The sequence below is a fragment of the Serinus canaria genome, chromosome 6, assembly GCF_022539315.1.
Source record: "Serinus canaria isolate serCan28SL12 chromosome 6, serCan2020, whole genome shotgun sequence".
In the NCBI taxonomy this organism is placed as follows: Eukaryota; Metazoa; Chordata; class Aves; order Passeriformes; family Fringillidae; genus Serinus; species Serinus canaria.
This window is the reverse complement of record NC_066320.1, coordinates 7,143,395-7,159,430: the sequence shown is the minus strand read 5'-3', so window position 1 is coordinate 7,159,430 and position 16,036 is coordinate 7,143,395. Positions and strand designations below refer to the sequence as shown.

The following is a 16,036-nucleotide window of genomic DNA, read 5'->3' as shown; positions in this document are numbered from 1 at the left end:
GCTTTGTCATGTCTTTAAAACAAAAGTGTTACCTGTGACCCTTGACTAGTATTTCCATTGAGGGTAAAATAAGCTTTTAAATCAAGTGTTCTTCTTTGTTTCTCCCTAGGTAAGGGCATTTGATTGATTGATTTTTACTCTCAACTTTTTTTGCTGTATTTGTAAATTAGGTATTCTGGAAACGTTTTTGTTGCAGGATGTTCACTTAATGTAGTTTTTGGATACAGCAACAATACTGCAATATTTGCTTAAACAAGACTCTTGTTTTAAGAATCATCTTTGGTCTTTTCAGGTGAAGTAAAGGTTAAAAAAAGATGCAGTGTGAATGTGCATACATGCATTTATTCTCACCCTTTCTAGGCTGAAAATCCCTTACTGGAAATGGAAACAATAAAAATTCCAAAGCCATATCCATATAGGCAGCTTTCCCAGTTCCATCTTTAGTGATTTAGAGCATTTATGTAGTCTGAAAGTTTCATTTGTATAACTGATGTCTTTTACTCTGCTGCCTTTGTTGCTTTTATACATGATCTGTTCATTAGTTTCAGTATTTAGTATAAAAGTTTTGATACACATTGATCAAAACTATGAATAAATACATTGCCCATGATGTTAACCTTGACCTCTAATTTTAGCCTCAGGACCTCTTCATCCTGCACATGCTTGCCTTAATTCTTGGTAAGTTCTTTAGGAATAGCTGTGAAATCTTTGTGAAGATGGCAGATTTGTTAGAGTCAGTATGGGCTAGGATTAGTCCTTGACAGCAAACAGCCTGTGTGCTGCTCTGGGGAAGCCTTAAACTCTGCACAAAAGTATTGGCCCTGAGAAGTTGTAGGGGAAGGGTTGGTGTTCTGCTTAGCTTGACATGACACTGTATAGCAGTATGCAGGTGGGTTTTCCTTCTGTTCCCTTTTTATATATCAATCAGAAAACACATCAAGGTTTTTTGATAGTTATTTTAGCATTTAATAAAAACTTGAAATAAAAATCAGTTTAACAGAGATGGACAAGTGAGTAGGTGAAGGTCAATTTCCTGCAGTATTGAAGCAAATGACTTGCAGTGGAAGCATGAAGAAAACCATATGGGAGTACTGATCCTTATCCATGCTGCTTATTTCAGACAGCAATGTCTAAAATAATTTACATAATACCTTTTTCCAAGACAAGTAAAACTAGGGAGGACGGACTAGCCAAGCAGTCACCTTTTCTGAAAATGTCTGGGTTTCTGAGAGTTGGGCTATAAATGGGAAAATGAGGAGCCCTGCCCTTGAAGGGCATTCATGTCCTTGTGTGTGGGAAGGCTCTCTTGTCCCACTGCTCTTTTCTGTACAGACACACAAGTGGAGCCTGATCCTTGTCCTCCCTGTGCATCCTTTGGTTGTGTATTTTAAGCAGATTGCACTTACCATGTGTGCTGTCAGTACTGAGAGTCTGCACTCACAGCAAACTCACTAAGGCATTTTCTGTATTTTATGGTTTTAAATCTGGTTCTTTGCATAGGAGAGATGGGGTTTTTGCCACATGGGAGCACAAACTCGAAGCTGTGGACAGTGTAGTCTGGGATGTTGGGTGCCTGGGGCCATGTGCCATTGCTGCTTCTCAGGAACAGCCCCTCCTCCTTACCTGCAGAATTAGGGCTTACACAGGTGGGGTCAGGCTGTACTGTCCAACTTAGAGTAGTGGCTGTGACAAACTGTGAGTTCTTGATTGGAATTGCTTATGTAGATGACCTCAGGGGGAAAGAAACCAAAACAGGGCTTGGGATGCAAATCCATTGCTGTACCCAAAATGTTGGCCAGGCTTCCACAAGAGCTCTGTACTTGCATCAGGCTAAGTTTTGTAATCTCTTCTTTAACTCCTTATATTCCTCAAATTTCCTCACCAAGCCAGTAGCCCTTCATGCTGCCCTGCTGATGTGCTCTGCCAATGCAAGTGCTTTCTCTGACCTCACCAGTTTTGGAGTTTGAATTCCCAATGGGTAACATCACACAACCCTCTTTTGAGTCTCGTTCTTCCTTCCCATCCTTGTTCTTGCCTTACTTTCTCCTCCCCCTGAACCAAAAAAACAACAAACCATTAAATAAAATAATTCTGCTTCCAGCTACACCCATTGCTGTGTTCTTGCTGCCAGAAGTCATGTTCAGGGATTAGTCATCCTCTCAGATTGTGCTGCATCACCTCTTATGCACTGCAAGAGGAAGAACTAAGGATCACCCCATGCAGGATTTCACATGTCTGCTGTGACTCTTCAGGACTTGTCCTATGGAAATATATTTTCCTTTAATTTTCATCTAAGTTATATTCCATGATTCAAATAAACCATAAAAATGAACTTGTTTGTACAGCTGTAAATGCATTCAAACTTAGGGGACTAAGACAACTTTTCTGAAAGCTGGAGATGCAAGATGAACACTGAAAGTCTGTGAAACCCAAGTATTCCAAGACTAGGCATAACATCTTCATGGTGTAAAGTGAGATTGTCTCAGAGTTACTTTTCCACATGGTGTTGTAGTCCAAACTGATTTAATTTTGTTCTTTTTCTTGCTTGCCTGGAAAAAGAATTTCACTTAAGTGGGGAAGGAATTCAGACTGTGTAACTACAGAAACCCACTAGTAGAGGCAGATTTCTGTCTGACCCATTTTTCATTTCACTGTGATTAATACCTGAAGCAGAAAAGGCCAAGATGCCCAAATCCCAAAGGTGGGAAGGTCAGAGATAGGTATCTTACCAACACTAACTATAAAGAATAATACTTTGATTTAATGTGCCTGCCTGATTTAAAAGAAGAAAAGTCTGTTATATATGTTGTTCTTGTTCATCCACTGTGTGTAAAATACTTCCTTTGAATTCTGAAATACTTGTGGGCTGGCTTTGGGGGAGTTTTGTTTGGTTGGTTTTGTTGCATTCAGGACATTCCAGTTTCCATCCAAAATCAGCTAAACAAAAAATACAGCATAAGAAAAAATAATTTCTTACCGTCTTAATGTAAGAACTCCCCAAAGTGCTTAAACTATAAACTTTTCAAGCTGGAATACAAGGGAGCCAAAAGCTTGTCTTCCAGCTGCTTTACAATTAGACTTTATTTTTTTCTTGAAGGCCCAATGATATGCAGCTAGAGCCAATTTTTTCAGGGTCAGAGTACAGTCTTACTTGTTTTGTTGGTGTCTTCCAGTGTCTTGTCCTCTTCTGTTTTTTCTCCACTGAGAATAGCTTACATATTTTGGCTTGTAAACACTACAATTACACTTGGGCAAAGGGGAGGAAGGAAAGTTGTAGAAAGACAATTTCTTAGGTTTTCCTTCATTTTGAGAAGAAGCATGAGGTTATTTGTTGGGGGCTTAAACCTTGCTGACAGATATGCCTGATCCCTTCGGTCAGTTGATCCCTCAAGGCAAGGAGAGCACTGATTAGTACTCACTCTCTCTTATATTGTATGGACATGAGGGAAGCTCTGCAGAGGTGCTGTTCTGCAGAGATCATGAACTCTGAGTCATCCCTAGGCTGAATTTCCTCTGAATGTTATGTAACTCAAGTATTGATACAATTGGAATGCATGTGTTATAGCTGGAGCGCTTGTGAGTTCTCTTCTTCATGTGAGAGCAGAACCCCTGTTCTCAGGGATTAATACTGTTTTCACTAATGAAGCAGTTCCATGGCAACATGCACTTGAGGTTGTCATGGAATTATTCCAGATTTTTCAGGGAAAAAAATAAAATCTTGGCACTTCCCATTCAATTCCCTGGGTTTGAATGGTAAAGCTGAAACAAAAAGTTGATGCAACAGTGATCTGTGCAGTCTTCAATATCATCTTTACTTTCAAGTTTAACTGCTCTCATAAAAACTCAGTTCCAAATTTTCCAGGGCTTTGCGACACTCTGCTATTATAAAAAATACAATACATGAGTAGTAACTTATATACTGTGATAGTTTAAGAAGTAAGCAGTGTAGCTTAATGTTTTTAAGTGTTCTTAGCAAAGTCCTGATTTATTGTAACATTACAGCCTGGAGTTGATAAACTTGTCTTTGTAGGGACCAAACTAAGTTATCTTTTTTGGTCTAATGTGGCAATTTTTAAGATTACAAAGAGCTTAAGGATAGTAGATGGCCAAATCTCAGTGGCTGGCAGTCAGACTGCTTTTCCTTTGAAGATCTTACATGCATCTTTCTCATATGTCCCTAGAATGTGCAGCTGTGAAGTTGTGGGCTTTCCTTTTATTTTAGTTTAACATAAGAAATGGGGAGGATTTAATTTCTTCAAGACAGAAGTCTCCAACCTTTATTGAGAGGGTAAAGGACTGATGGGATGTAACACTTGCCTTGAATGACGTGCATTCTTCTTCTGTCTCCTCTCTTGTGGTTCCTTTCATGTTGGATCTTCTATAACTCAGTCCTGCACTGTTCTTTGTTTTAGCATCTCCCTTTTCCTTAAGCCAGTGCCTTCCAATTTTCTGTGTATTTCACTGCCTGTAGCACAATTAAAAAAAAAATCCTCACCCAAAGCCTTTTATCAGAGACAAGTGAATTCTTTGAAACAGTTTTTTTCACATCTGGATTGAAAAATGGTGAAAAGTATATGTATGTTGCTGGTAGAATTTCACCCTCCTGGAAATGTTTTATTTCAGCTGTAACTTATTATCCAATAGTGCTGAAACCAAAAATATAGTATAATGAAGTCTGGCTGACGCTTTGTTTTTCCACATGGCATGCTAATCTGGAAGTTGTTGTGGTGGCCTTGGGATTTGGATGTAGAAGATAAGAATTAGGAACTGTTAGAGAAATCTGCCTCAATTCCAAATTATGCTTTATGGAAAATATACTGGTATTGTAGCTGTTTTCTTAATGCATTACTCTTCTTCTTGGAAGTGGCTTTGCCAGTTATTTTGACACGTTAATTGTTTTCATTCCGTCATGAGTATGATGAGCGGTATGAGCTCACCATGCTTGTTGATGAGACCTTGGTATAAAGGAGAAGTCCTTTAGTCTCAGTAGACATGCCCAGCATTTCTAGGAGCTGGATTTCCATTCATCTATCTCAATTCTTTGGTGTCAAGCAGTTCCTTCTCCTGTGTTACAACTAAATGGGTTGGTGAAGCTCTGTAGCTCTGTGCCAGGAAGAAATTTCAGTATAATCTGCCTGTAATAAATCTGATGGAATTTTCACTGAGCCAAAGGCAGCAGCAGAATGAGAGCTGACACTGAGCTAGATGACTGCATGGTTTTTACAGCCTAAGACTGTGTGCATAGTTTTTCCCTCTTGGCTGGTTGGAGATGTACAGATAGGTTACACACTGTGTCATAATAAATAAATGCTGTCAAATGTCTGCTCTGACCTGCTAAACTTAGAAGTAAAAATTCTGGAGTCTGGGTAAGTTTATAAAGCTGCTTTTGGGTAAAAGTGAGGCAAACCAATATATTTTGACTTATGGAGACTCAAAAATATTCAATTTCAATTTGATAGGCTTTACTTAAAAACCATTTTAAGATAACTGAAGAAATATTTGTGGTGAATTGTAAAGGTTTGAAATTCCCTCAGAGATGGGTGCAAATTTGCTCCTGCTGTAGCTATTAGTGGTCATTTGAACTTCATGGAAGCTGTTGAGCATTTTGGTTTTGCTCTGTGGAATTCTTTTGAATGATCAGAACTCAGCCATGCTTATTAACAGGCAAAAGTTCTCAACCAGAGAACCAGTTAATGGCTTGTGCTATTTGTGCTATTTAAAGTAATAATATTTAACAGTTTTAAAAATTATAAACATCATATTTTCAGAAAATGAATGTATGCTTTTGCAGGAGAAAAATGAAAACTTAATTCTTTGAAAATGCTTTCTTTTTGAATAGATTATGGAAGAAACAAATACACAGATTGCTTGGCCATCAAAGTTGAAGATTGGAGCAAAATCGAAAAAAGGTATTTTATTTTGATCTTATTATGGGGTGGGATTCTTAGTTAGCATAGTAAAAACCACACAATAAAGAATTGGATTTTTAGAGTCACACATCAATACTGGTCACCTGAAATATTTCAATTTCAGTCTGCTGTTTCTTATAGAAATTCATTGTTGAAGTTATCTTGGCTTTATATAGGTATTTGATACACCAAGCCATTTTAAGGAGCTCGCAATTCTGTGAGTATTTATTTAATCAAAACTGTTGTATTAAGCATGTGTGCCTTCTGCTGTATGATTCTGTATCTAATCATAACAGTTTCTTTATTTTACAGCAGCCAAAGCCAGGGTTTCTGGTAACATTCTACATGAGTGGGTGATTTGTGGGGTTTTGTGTTTGTTTCTGTAGAGTACAAAGATGAGTGTTGGCCAAGCCCAGCAGAACAGTAAATACCCATTGTGTCCCTGACAGGGACAGCCTGCATGCTTTTTTGGGTTCTCTAAGTGGAACTGTTTCTTAGGAATGACCAGTATTATGTTTTAAATTATGTTGCTTTTGGAAGTTCAGCCTATTAGCATGAACTAAGTATACAGTCTGGCCATCTCTTTGAAACAAACCTTCTTGCTCTGTTCTTAAGGAGTCATAGCTGTGACTGATTGAAAGCAACACTTAATTTCTCTTCTGCATAAAAATGAAATTGGGAGCACTTCATGCTTTTCTGTCAGGCTGATACATATTAAAAAACCAAGAAAATGAACTTCAGATCATTTCTCTCCATGTTATATATAGAAGATATAGGTGGAGGTGTGGGCTAACCTTAGTAAATGAATAACAACTCTTGGGAAGAAAAAGGATCTTTTTAGAAAGGTGCAGGATTAATAAAATTTTTATGGTGTAAAGTGAGACAGTTTCTGAGGTACTTTCCCACATGGTGTCAAAGTCCAAATTGATTTCATTTTTTCTTTTCCTCACTTGAAAAAAGAAAAAGAATCTTGCATGGAAAAAGAATCTTGCTAAAATGGGGAAGGAATTAAAACTGGGAAAAATGCAGGTGTTCTGTATTTAGGATTAGTATGTGGAACTAACATTTACTGTACTGCAGGAGTGACAAGGTCTCTGTGCAAAGCTGGGGAGTTCTGTGTACCCTCTCCTTGGGCTGCTGGGAATTGTTGCACACCCAATGCTCCTCAGCAAGCTGAGGCACAAGAGTTTTTCTTCTGAGGACAGAAAAGATAAAATAAAGTGGTGCCTGTAACTTTCCCCCCCTAATTTAAGTGACCTTAATTCTGAAGATGAAAACATTAATGAAAGGCAAAAAAAGAGGGGTAAGAGAGGTGGTTTGTTGGGTTTCTGCATTGGTACTTGGAGATGCAGCTTTAAATTAAATTAATTTAACCTCTTTGTTAGTGACCTCATGTAGAAGATAATGTGGTGAAGCTCTATCAATACATGGAGTGAATTTGAGTACCATGGGAAATGGAACAGCTAAGAGTTATGGGCTGATAAAAGTAAAAATTGAGGAAAGGCAACACATATTCCAGCTGGGCATACTGAGTGTATCTGCAGTGGGAATGATTATCCTGGGAAGTCCTTGTGCCAGAAGAAACTTTAGATAGTGAGATAGTAATGGGCTGTAAACAAGACATTTTAGCAATATGCTAAGCTATTAAAAAAAAGTGTTTCAAGTGCCTGTGGATTTCAGGGTGGCTCTACAGTTAAGACTTGTACTCTCTGGCCAGCTCTGTGTGCTGGGCTGTGTGTATATACACCTAAAGTAGTAAATTACAGCCTGTGTACAAAGAGCCCCTTAACCCTGAGGTTCCTATTTCTTGTGAAATAAGGTGTAGTTTATATGTTCTGTTTACACTTGATACCAATTGTTTGCGATTCTGTAACTTCCCATTTGCAGCTACAGCAGCTGTTTATATAGGGGTAAATATTCCAAGTGTTTAACATACTCTTAGCTTCACTTAATGGCTTTTGTGATGGAGAGGAGAGTCTGCAACAAATAACTGGCTGGCTCTCCAGGGACTTGAACTCAGAACATGCTCTCTCTGCCTGCCTCCTTGGCTGGAGCTGAGTGTCTGAGTGATTCATGAGGGAGCAGCAGCTATGGATGGACAGTGCTTTACCCCAGCCCCACGCTGCACCCAGGCATCACCCAGACATCCCAGATTTTTGGTATAGTTTTGCAACACAATCTGCCTGTGGTTTCAGCAGCTTCACATCCTCTGTGTTGTGGCCCTAGGTAATTCACAGCTTTCCTCCCAGTATGGGAGGAAAGGTCATTAGGAAAAATTGCTTTTCTTTCTGTGCTATTGGTCAGTCTGTCATGAAGCACTCAGGGCTCAATGGTATCATTCTTCTCACTGCTGGTGATAGCTTTAATTAGACACTACTGATACTAAATCAATAAGGGCAGACCATGTTTTGTTTTGAATTGAAATGCAAAGGTATTGAAATTTCCAGCCAAGGTGTGCATAGTAAGATTCAGCCAGGGTATGACGATTAAGTTCTCTACAAGATCCAGAATCCTTTTGTGATCTTTTAGAAAAAAATGTGCTATAGTGAAGCTGAAGCACCAAGAGTAGATGGGTCAACCTCTGTATCATTTCTGTTATATGGATTACAACTTTTAAATTGATGAGCACAAAATTCTATATTTTAAGTATCATAATGGTAGTTCATTAACTTTCACTTGATAAATGTTTTCTGATGGGTTTTTTTGAATTGCAAAAGACTAATGTTTGCATTTAGCATAAGCAGATTATAAATTTTTGCTAATTCAAATTCATTACTTAATGTGTTTTCTAAAACACCTCATCACAAAGCTAAATTAAAAAAACTATTATCAACTCTCAACAGTTTCATAAGGGCAAAACAGGAATTTCCTGGTTTTAATGAACACCAGATGCTGTAGCCTTACTCTAGTGATGAGGAGGGTTAAAGTATTTTGAAATACATGTTTAGAAAACACATAAACATATAAATCTTCCTCAGCATCTTAAAGCAAGCCATTTGTTCAGGTTGCCAAAGAGATCCCATAACGTTAGGGATTTAGGGAGGGAAGTGAACAATTTAAAGCTCTTCATGACTGATTCCATCAGTAATGAAAGCATTGGCACTGGCACAGTTTGCTCTGCTTTGCACTGGTGCTGTAGAGCTCAGGGTGTATCAAAGCCTCCTGTTCTGGGGGTCTGGGATTTTCTCTAGTCTGGTGAATTAAAGACCAAATTGAGAGACAGTAACTTTGGCTCTCAACATGCTTTTTCACTCTGTTGTAGTTACTGTTGATTCAGAATGCTGTTAATTGTCTTTTAAAGATTTATTCAGTGGTATGAAAGCATGACTAGATTGCCAAATCCTAAATGGTGAGATGCTGTAGTTCCACAAACGCTTTTCAAGCAGGCATAAGATAATGGGATTTTCCCTCTCCCTTTCTGAAATACTGACCTGTCTTGTTCTTGTTGTCCAGCCCTTTCTGCTGTGCTGTCATTGGTGCTCACATGGGGGACCAGTGTGGCTGTTCCTAAAATTTAGCCATGGGTAATTTTTACTTTTGGAGAGAGGGAGTTCTTGTTCATTTGTGTCTGAACCCTAACTATACATGCTCATATGTTTCCCCCTCTGTTTGTATGGAGCTGGAATTCTTAATGCCTTGGAAGCAGGTGAATGTCATGTTAACCAGCAGCAGTGCTTGTGGATGGGTACTGAAGGTGTTCTTTAGGAAATGGATAGATGGGAGTTCAGATTTGACCTGTATTCCTTACTCCTTTTTATTTCTGAATTCTCCCTCCCCAAACCCCTGTGTCCCTTTGCAATCCAGCAGCCATAAAGAGGTTCTGGGATGTGTGTGTGCTCAGAATGCAGCTTGGAATAGCTTTTGGGGAACAGCTGCCATAAGAATCCCTTCAGCTCTTGGAAACTTAGTGGCTCTAAGCAGCAGGATGGTCAGAGAGTTGGAGCAGGGAATATTTTAGGATGTTAAAAAAGATGGCAAGGGGAAATGCAAGATAAATTGGAGTTGTGCAGCAGGTAGAACTCTGGGGTCTCTTCCACCATTCACTTTTAAAAAGGACTTCTCTTGCTCTTTTTTCTTCTTCTTACTCCCGTATTTTCATTCCTCTTCTATTTTCTTTAGTCTCCAGCTCTTTTTTATCTGTATCATATCTTGAAATTACCAGTTTCTTTTCTTTCTCTCTTGAGCTGCATTTACTTTATTTTACTTCTTCTCTTATTTGCTGTTTCTGGCTTTGTGACTTTTTGTTTTGCTTTTTTTTCCTGTTTTTCCTCTCTTATCAGTGATGCATTTTAAGTTGGTCAATAAAAATCTAGTCCATGTTCTGTTTGTACTTTTTCCATTTGATTTAACTTTTTACCAATTCTTTCATCTTTTTTAATAACTTCAAAAAAATTAAACTAGCTTCTGTAATCAAAGCATTTTCTACATGCTGTTTTTCATTAGCAAATTTCCAACACTGGTTTCCAACACAGTGCATGTTAAATTCATATCCAAGGAGAATAGCAAGAAACATAGTGGTACTGAAGGCACTGGAAGGAAGGCAGCAATAACTGGCATTGGACACTGCTGGCATTCATTGCCTGGCAGTTTGGTTTCATTATTTTTCATTAAACTTTGCTTTTTGCAAATTATCTTGCAAGCCAAGTGCAACTGTTTCCCTCTCTTCATCCTGAGCTGTGAAGGTAACATGCACAGTGAAATTAATAACTGTAATACCACACTTGAGGCAAATAACCAGAGAGACTTCAGCCAAATCAGTAAAACCTCACTCTGGTTTATTGGAATGTTGTTTAGGTGCAAGGGAGGCATTCTCCCTGTTTCAGGAGATGTTGTGATAAAAGGTAGAGCCTCCTCTTTTGTTAAAACAAATGTCACTGCTTAGTGAACTCAAGGCCAAACTTGTGAGTTACTGCCTTAGATATCTAGAGTAAGCTAAAATGTTTGTCATTTCAGACCTTTAAATCAACTTTCAGTTGTTTCCCAGTACTGTGATGGAAGATGAAGTTTATATTTTCAGATGAAACAGGGAGGGAGAGAACAAAGAACTGTAGTGTCAGGGGCTGTGCAGCCTTAGGAAAGTGTGCAGATAAAATGCCAGGTTATTTCTTCTTTTGCCATAGGATTTCTGATAAATCTGATTTTAGGCTTTTTAGATAATTTATTTTTCTTTTCAAAAATACCTCATTTTCTCAATTCAGTTTGTCAATACAATCTTTTTTGAAAAGAATGTGAACTGCTTTTAAAGCTAAACCTGTAGCAGTGAAATATCCCAGGAGTGGTTAATCTATGAGTAGTTCAGAGTTGTGCCTGCCAGTTCAGCATCCCATTGCAAGCACTTCATCATTTGCACACATGTTCCATGGAGGGATTACATCACTGCTTAAAACACAAGTGCATCATAAGTTATGCAATATTGCTCTTTGTGCTGCAGCTGAGCTGAATCCCACATTTGTACAAAGGAGAGACTGCCATGCAGGAATTCCTCACTGCAAAAAACCCACCTCAGATTAATGGATTAATGGACTAATGGACTTTGTCAATGCTTGTGTCCAAACCCAGTATTTTATTATTAAATATCAGTGATAATGGAAGAGTTAATAACCCTGCACAGCATCATTATCTAGGAGTCTTGTGAACTTTAAACATCACTGTAACCTCTTGTGGCATGTCTTGATGTCCCTAGAGTTTCCTTCCCCCCAGGAAACACCCAGCCAACCAAAAACCACAACCCCAAAACCTCCACCAAACCAAAACACCCCTAAGCAAATCAGAGAGCTCAATGAGGCAGATGTTGAGAAACATTGAGTAGAGGGAAAAGTACTTGTGTGGTATCAATGAGGTTTGGACCCTTGCTTCAGGAGGTTCCCATTGCATTGATGGTATTTTGTAGTAAGTGCAAAGTTTGCTGGAATTAATAGATTTCTCTGCTTTCAGTTATCACTGGGATTGCTGAAACACTGAAAGGATTTTGCTCTAGGCCACTAGATTTACATTACATATATCATCTTTTCTAAATACCAGGTGGCTTGGTGTTCTTCAGATGCTGGCATGTCTGCAAAGGGCAGTTATATAACCTGAAATTTCCCCAAGAAATTAGCCAAGTCCTAGTTCAGTCAAATAAACATGGAAGCAACTACAAAATGCCTAATAGTTGAGGCTATTTGCTTCTTTGTCTTATGCAACTCCTAAGCAGATAATGTTGTTTTCTGTGTGGTTGCATGCATATCTTCCCTGAAGGAGTGGTGAAGAATTGGGAAATTGGAACAGGGAAGTTGGTGGAGTTACCATCCTTGCAAGTGTTCAAAAAATCCCCCAGCAGTCATGGAACTCACTGCCATGGCTTAATTGACAAGGTGGTTTTCAGCCAAAAGTTGGACTTCATGATCTTGGAGGTCTTTCCCAACCTTAAAGATCCTGTGATTCCATATAAAATAATGGCTCTTAGGATCGCCTTATTTTTTAGGTCTTTGGTGTTTTCCTTTTCTTTAAGGCTTTACATACATGTTACTCCTTCTTAGTATAGTTGCAACCATAACAGAGTATTTTAGTGGTAAATGACTTCCTTTTTCTGGGCCAAAGAGGCATTATTTTTTTTCCTTTTTCACATTGTGTATATATATTATGCCTGATTTTAATTTTGTTAAAAAGTGGTTTGCAACTAGCTGTATTGTGGAAAAACCACAGAAATTAAAGATTGGGGATTTCAAAGATTGTTTAAGTTGCATTAAAACATTTTCTTACAGTAGCTACTTTTCTTAGTTACAGTTGATTTGTTCTTAATTCTTTCAATATAGAAGTGAATACTGCTACTTTTTTTAAGACTATGACCAAGTAAATTGTGGGGTAAAACTACTCATTTTAATAGGATTAAAAGCCCTCCTGTATTTTCATTCACTTCTAAAACTGCAATCTTTTCATTTGTAGCCATTTATAACCTTTAAAAGTGCATTACAATGTTTTGAATCATATGAAACAGAACTTCATGTGCTGGAATTGCTTGTCTGCCTGCCACTACTTACCTCTGTTGCTGATTTATCAATCTTAAAGGAAAACACTTTTAATTTTTTAATTTTATTTTTTTTTTTAACACTCTTTAACTTACTGTAGACGAAATTGATGTTTTGTGTTTCTTTAAATGCAACAAGGCACTGAGTTTTACTTTGCACCTGAGTCTTAAATTGTGAGTCAGCCCCACCTGGGAGGGCAACCCAGGGCTACCAAGGGCTTCAGACCTGTTAAAGAACCAAGGACTCTAACAGTGGCTTTTCATAGGTTGGGTCAACTCCTGCTATTGACCTACTTTCATATCTCTGTGTGCTGTTTCTAGTTACAATAAAACCCCAAAACCAAATCTGATCAAGTGAATGTGGGATATAATCAACTAATTTTCCTACCTTAAATTCTGTGCTATGAATAGCCACTTAATTGGTTTAGATTAGGCTCCAATTAAAAAAAAAGGGTCTGGGAATTAATCACATCCTTGGAGACCTGCAGTGATATGTGGAGTTTTTCTGACAAACGAGCTTCTCACCCACTAAGATAACTTTGAAAACTGTGCCAACTGAAAGGCTGTAACCCTAATTCTTGCTAGGAACCAACCATGTATGGAGTGATGACTCTTCCTGTTCCTGGTCTTTAGCTAGGGATGGAGGCATGTAGACAGATGAGAGAAGAGAACATCTAAACCTCTGAAGTGCCTGGATGCTTAAGCAAACAGAGGTAACTTTTGTATTGGTCTATTTTCAAGGTTTAATTTATTTAGTCTCAGCACTGATTTCAGTGTGCACATCAATTGAGGTGTTGGCTCAGCTTGCCCCAAGTCATCCTACAGCTTACAGAGAAAGTAATGTACTTTATACCAGCTGGAGCTCTGCCAGCCACTTAAACCTGTTGCTGCCCTGGTGCCTTCCTTTGCTCATGTGGCTCCCCACCCTTAAAGTCAAGGAACCAGTCCCCTGTCCCTACCTGATGCAGTGAGGTGAGGAAGGTCGTGGTTTGATGGCTGCTGTGGGCACCTGTTCCCTCAGGAGAGGAGCTTTTCACCTGGTTACACAGTGGGCAACAGAAAGGTGCTGCAGGATGGGCTTTGGAATTCACTTCATCAATCTTTCCCAGCTGCAAATGGAAAGGGGATCCCAGTGCACCAGTGTGAGACACCTTCATGTAACAGCAGAAGGCACAATGGTTTTTGATCACCAGACCCCAGGACAGCCTTATTCCAGGTGTTGTGAGTAATGACAAAGGTGCACTCACCTGTGCCTTTTCCAAGCACCTGCAAAGGCAAGACTGGTAACCACTTCTGCTAGAAACAAAATCAGGGGTGACATGACTGTTTTCACAGCTGGCAAACAGCACAATTGTGGTCTTCCCTCTCTCTCCTGCCTTGCTGCATGCTTCCAGGCTGTCCCCTGCCTCCATAGCTCCCTGCTAGGCAGCTCAGCCCTGCAGCCTGGCATGCCCTGGTGCCAGTCCCACTGACGCAGGGGGCATTCAGGGCCGCTGGGTTGTGGGGGCCAGTGCTCTTTTGTCAGCACAATTTTTCCTAAAGCTGCTTAGTTTTGGTTCCCAAGGTGTAAAGTTTTGGGTCTAACTTTATACCAGTTCAATAAAGGTTTTCTCAAAAATCTTGGCATTTAAATGCCTTTTCCTTGTCGGTGCCCATGACAACAGAACTGTTGGTTTGGGTATTCTGCGTCAGCTCTCTCTGTGTGCAGCAAAATTCCTTTGCAGCTCTTCTTTGACCTCACTAAGAACAGGAAAAAAGATTCACCCTGTTATGCAATTGTCCAGCTATATTATAGGACAATTATACACAATTAATTGTGTATATAAGTAGATTTCTTAAAATAAAAAATTCTGCTCAAAGTAGGTGAACTGCACATACGAGTCTGCAATGGAATTGCCTGTGCCAGGAGAAAAAGGGTGCTCTGCAATGTTTCTTGAGAATGCTGGCAGAGTTTGGGGAGGGGGGAGTAACATGGTTTCTTATCCATGCAGTTGCTTCATAAAATAAAATTTAAGTCAGATCTGGTAAAGGGTCTGGGAAATTAGAAGTTTTTTCTGTTCCTTAGAGTGGCATTAAACTTGTTTTTGTTTGACCTTGGTGCAGCAAAACTAATGCTATTTGTATTGCTCCAGTACTTTTGCTTTAGAGAAGGGATTATTAATCCTCTTGAGTATTTTCATGGAAGAAGATGAACTCTTGGTGTTAAGTGTGTGTCCATAGTACATTTTTGTTCTTTGTTCATCATGTACTTTTTCTTGGGTTTGGTTGGGGAAGTGTTAAAAAAGGGTTTTAAAAGTGTTAAAAAGCCCAAGTGTCATGTTTCATTTTTTTTAAGTATGACATACTCCTGCTACCATGTGTTTCAATCCTAATGGTTGAGAAGGCATAAAAGGATGCTGAGTTCTTGCTACCAAAATAATGCATTACTGAATGAAAATATCCAGCACTAATATGAGTAACTGAGGGTGCTAATTTCAGCATCCCAATTTTGCATTAAGCACAATTTAGCATTATTCAGTGAGTGGCAATGATATGTCAGGTTAGTAAACAGGATTTGAATTCTTGTTTTGATTTGGAACAAAAAATGCCTTGAGTGGAGGAGGCCAGAACCCTCCAGCTCTAAAAAGCTTAGAGAAACAAAGATGCGTGACAGAAATCTACTTAAAAGTCTTGTCACAGTTTGAAGGAAAAAAAGATCATATGCCCTTGAATATTACTGGAGAGAATGCTACATTTTAATACTTTGAAGCAATTATACCTAATGTGTGATATTCTGTAGCTGACCAAAAAAATTATAGTCTTTCCAGGTTTTGATAGAGTATTTTTGTGAGTGCCTTCCCCAAAGAGGCTTTCCTGGGGACCAGAGCACTTGCAGGCAGGGCTGGCTGGCTGCTGTATTCCCTGCTCCAACCCTGATCAGGTCCTACAAACCTTCTGAAATTACAGTGTACACGAGTATCATCCTCTCCCTGCAAATTTGGGGTATTACTTGTAAAATTCTGTTATTTTTGTGTGCTTTGATTTCAAGCATTCTTTATATTGTGTGTTCTAAATATAGGCAGAGTCTGTGCCAAAGGCAAAGTGCAAACTTACAAAACCATCATTGATAGAAATTCTAGTC

At 38.9% G+C, this 16,036-nt stretch overlaps 1 protein-coding gene across 2 annotated transcripts in view; it reads left to right on the top strand.

The window, feature by feature from the left end:
* Window positions 1-16,036, top strand: part of BICC1 (BicC family RNA binding protein 1) — an 89,615-nt gene that overhangs the window by 38,927 nt on the left and 34,652 nt on the right. For both annotated transcript variants that reach the window (XM_050976226.1, XM_009087549.4), the window contains exon 3: window positions 5,840-5,909. In XM_050976226.1, coding sequence (XP_050832183.1) covers window positions 5,840-5,909 — 70 coding nt within the window. The remainder of the gene's footprint in view (window positions 1-5,839; window positions 5,910-16,036) is intronic.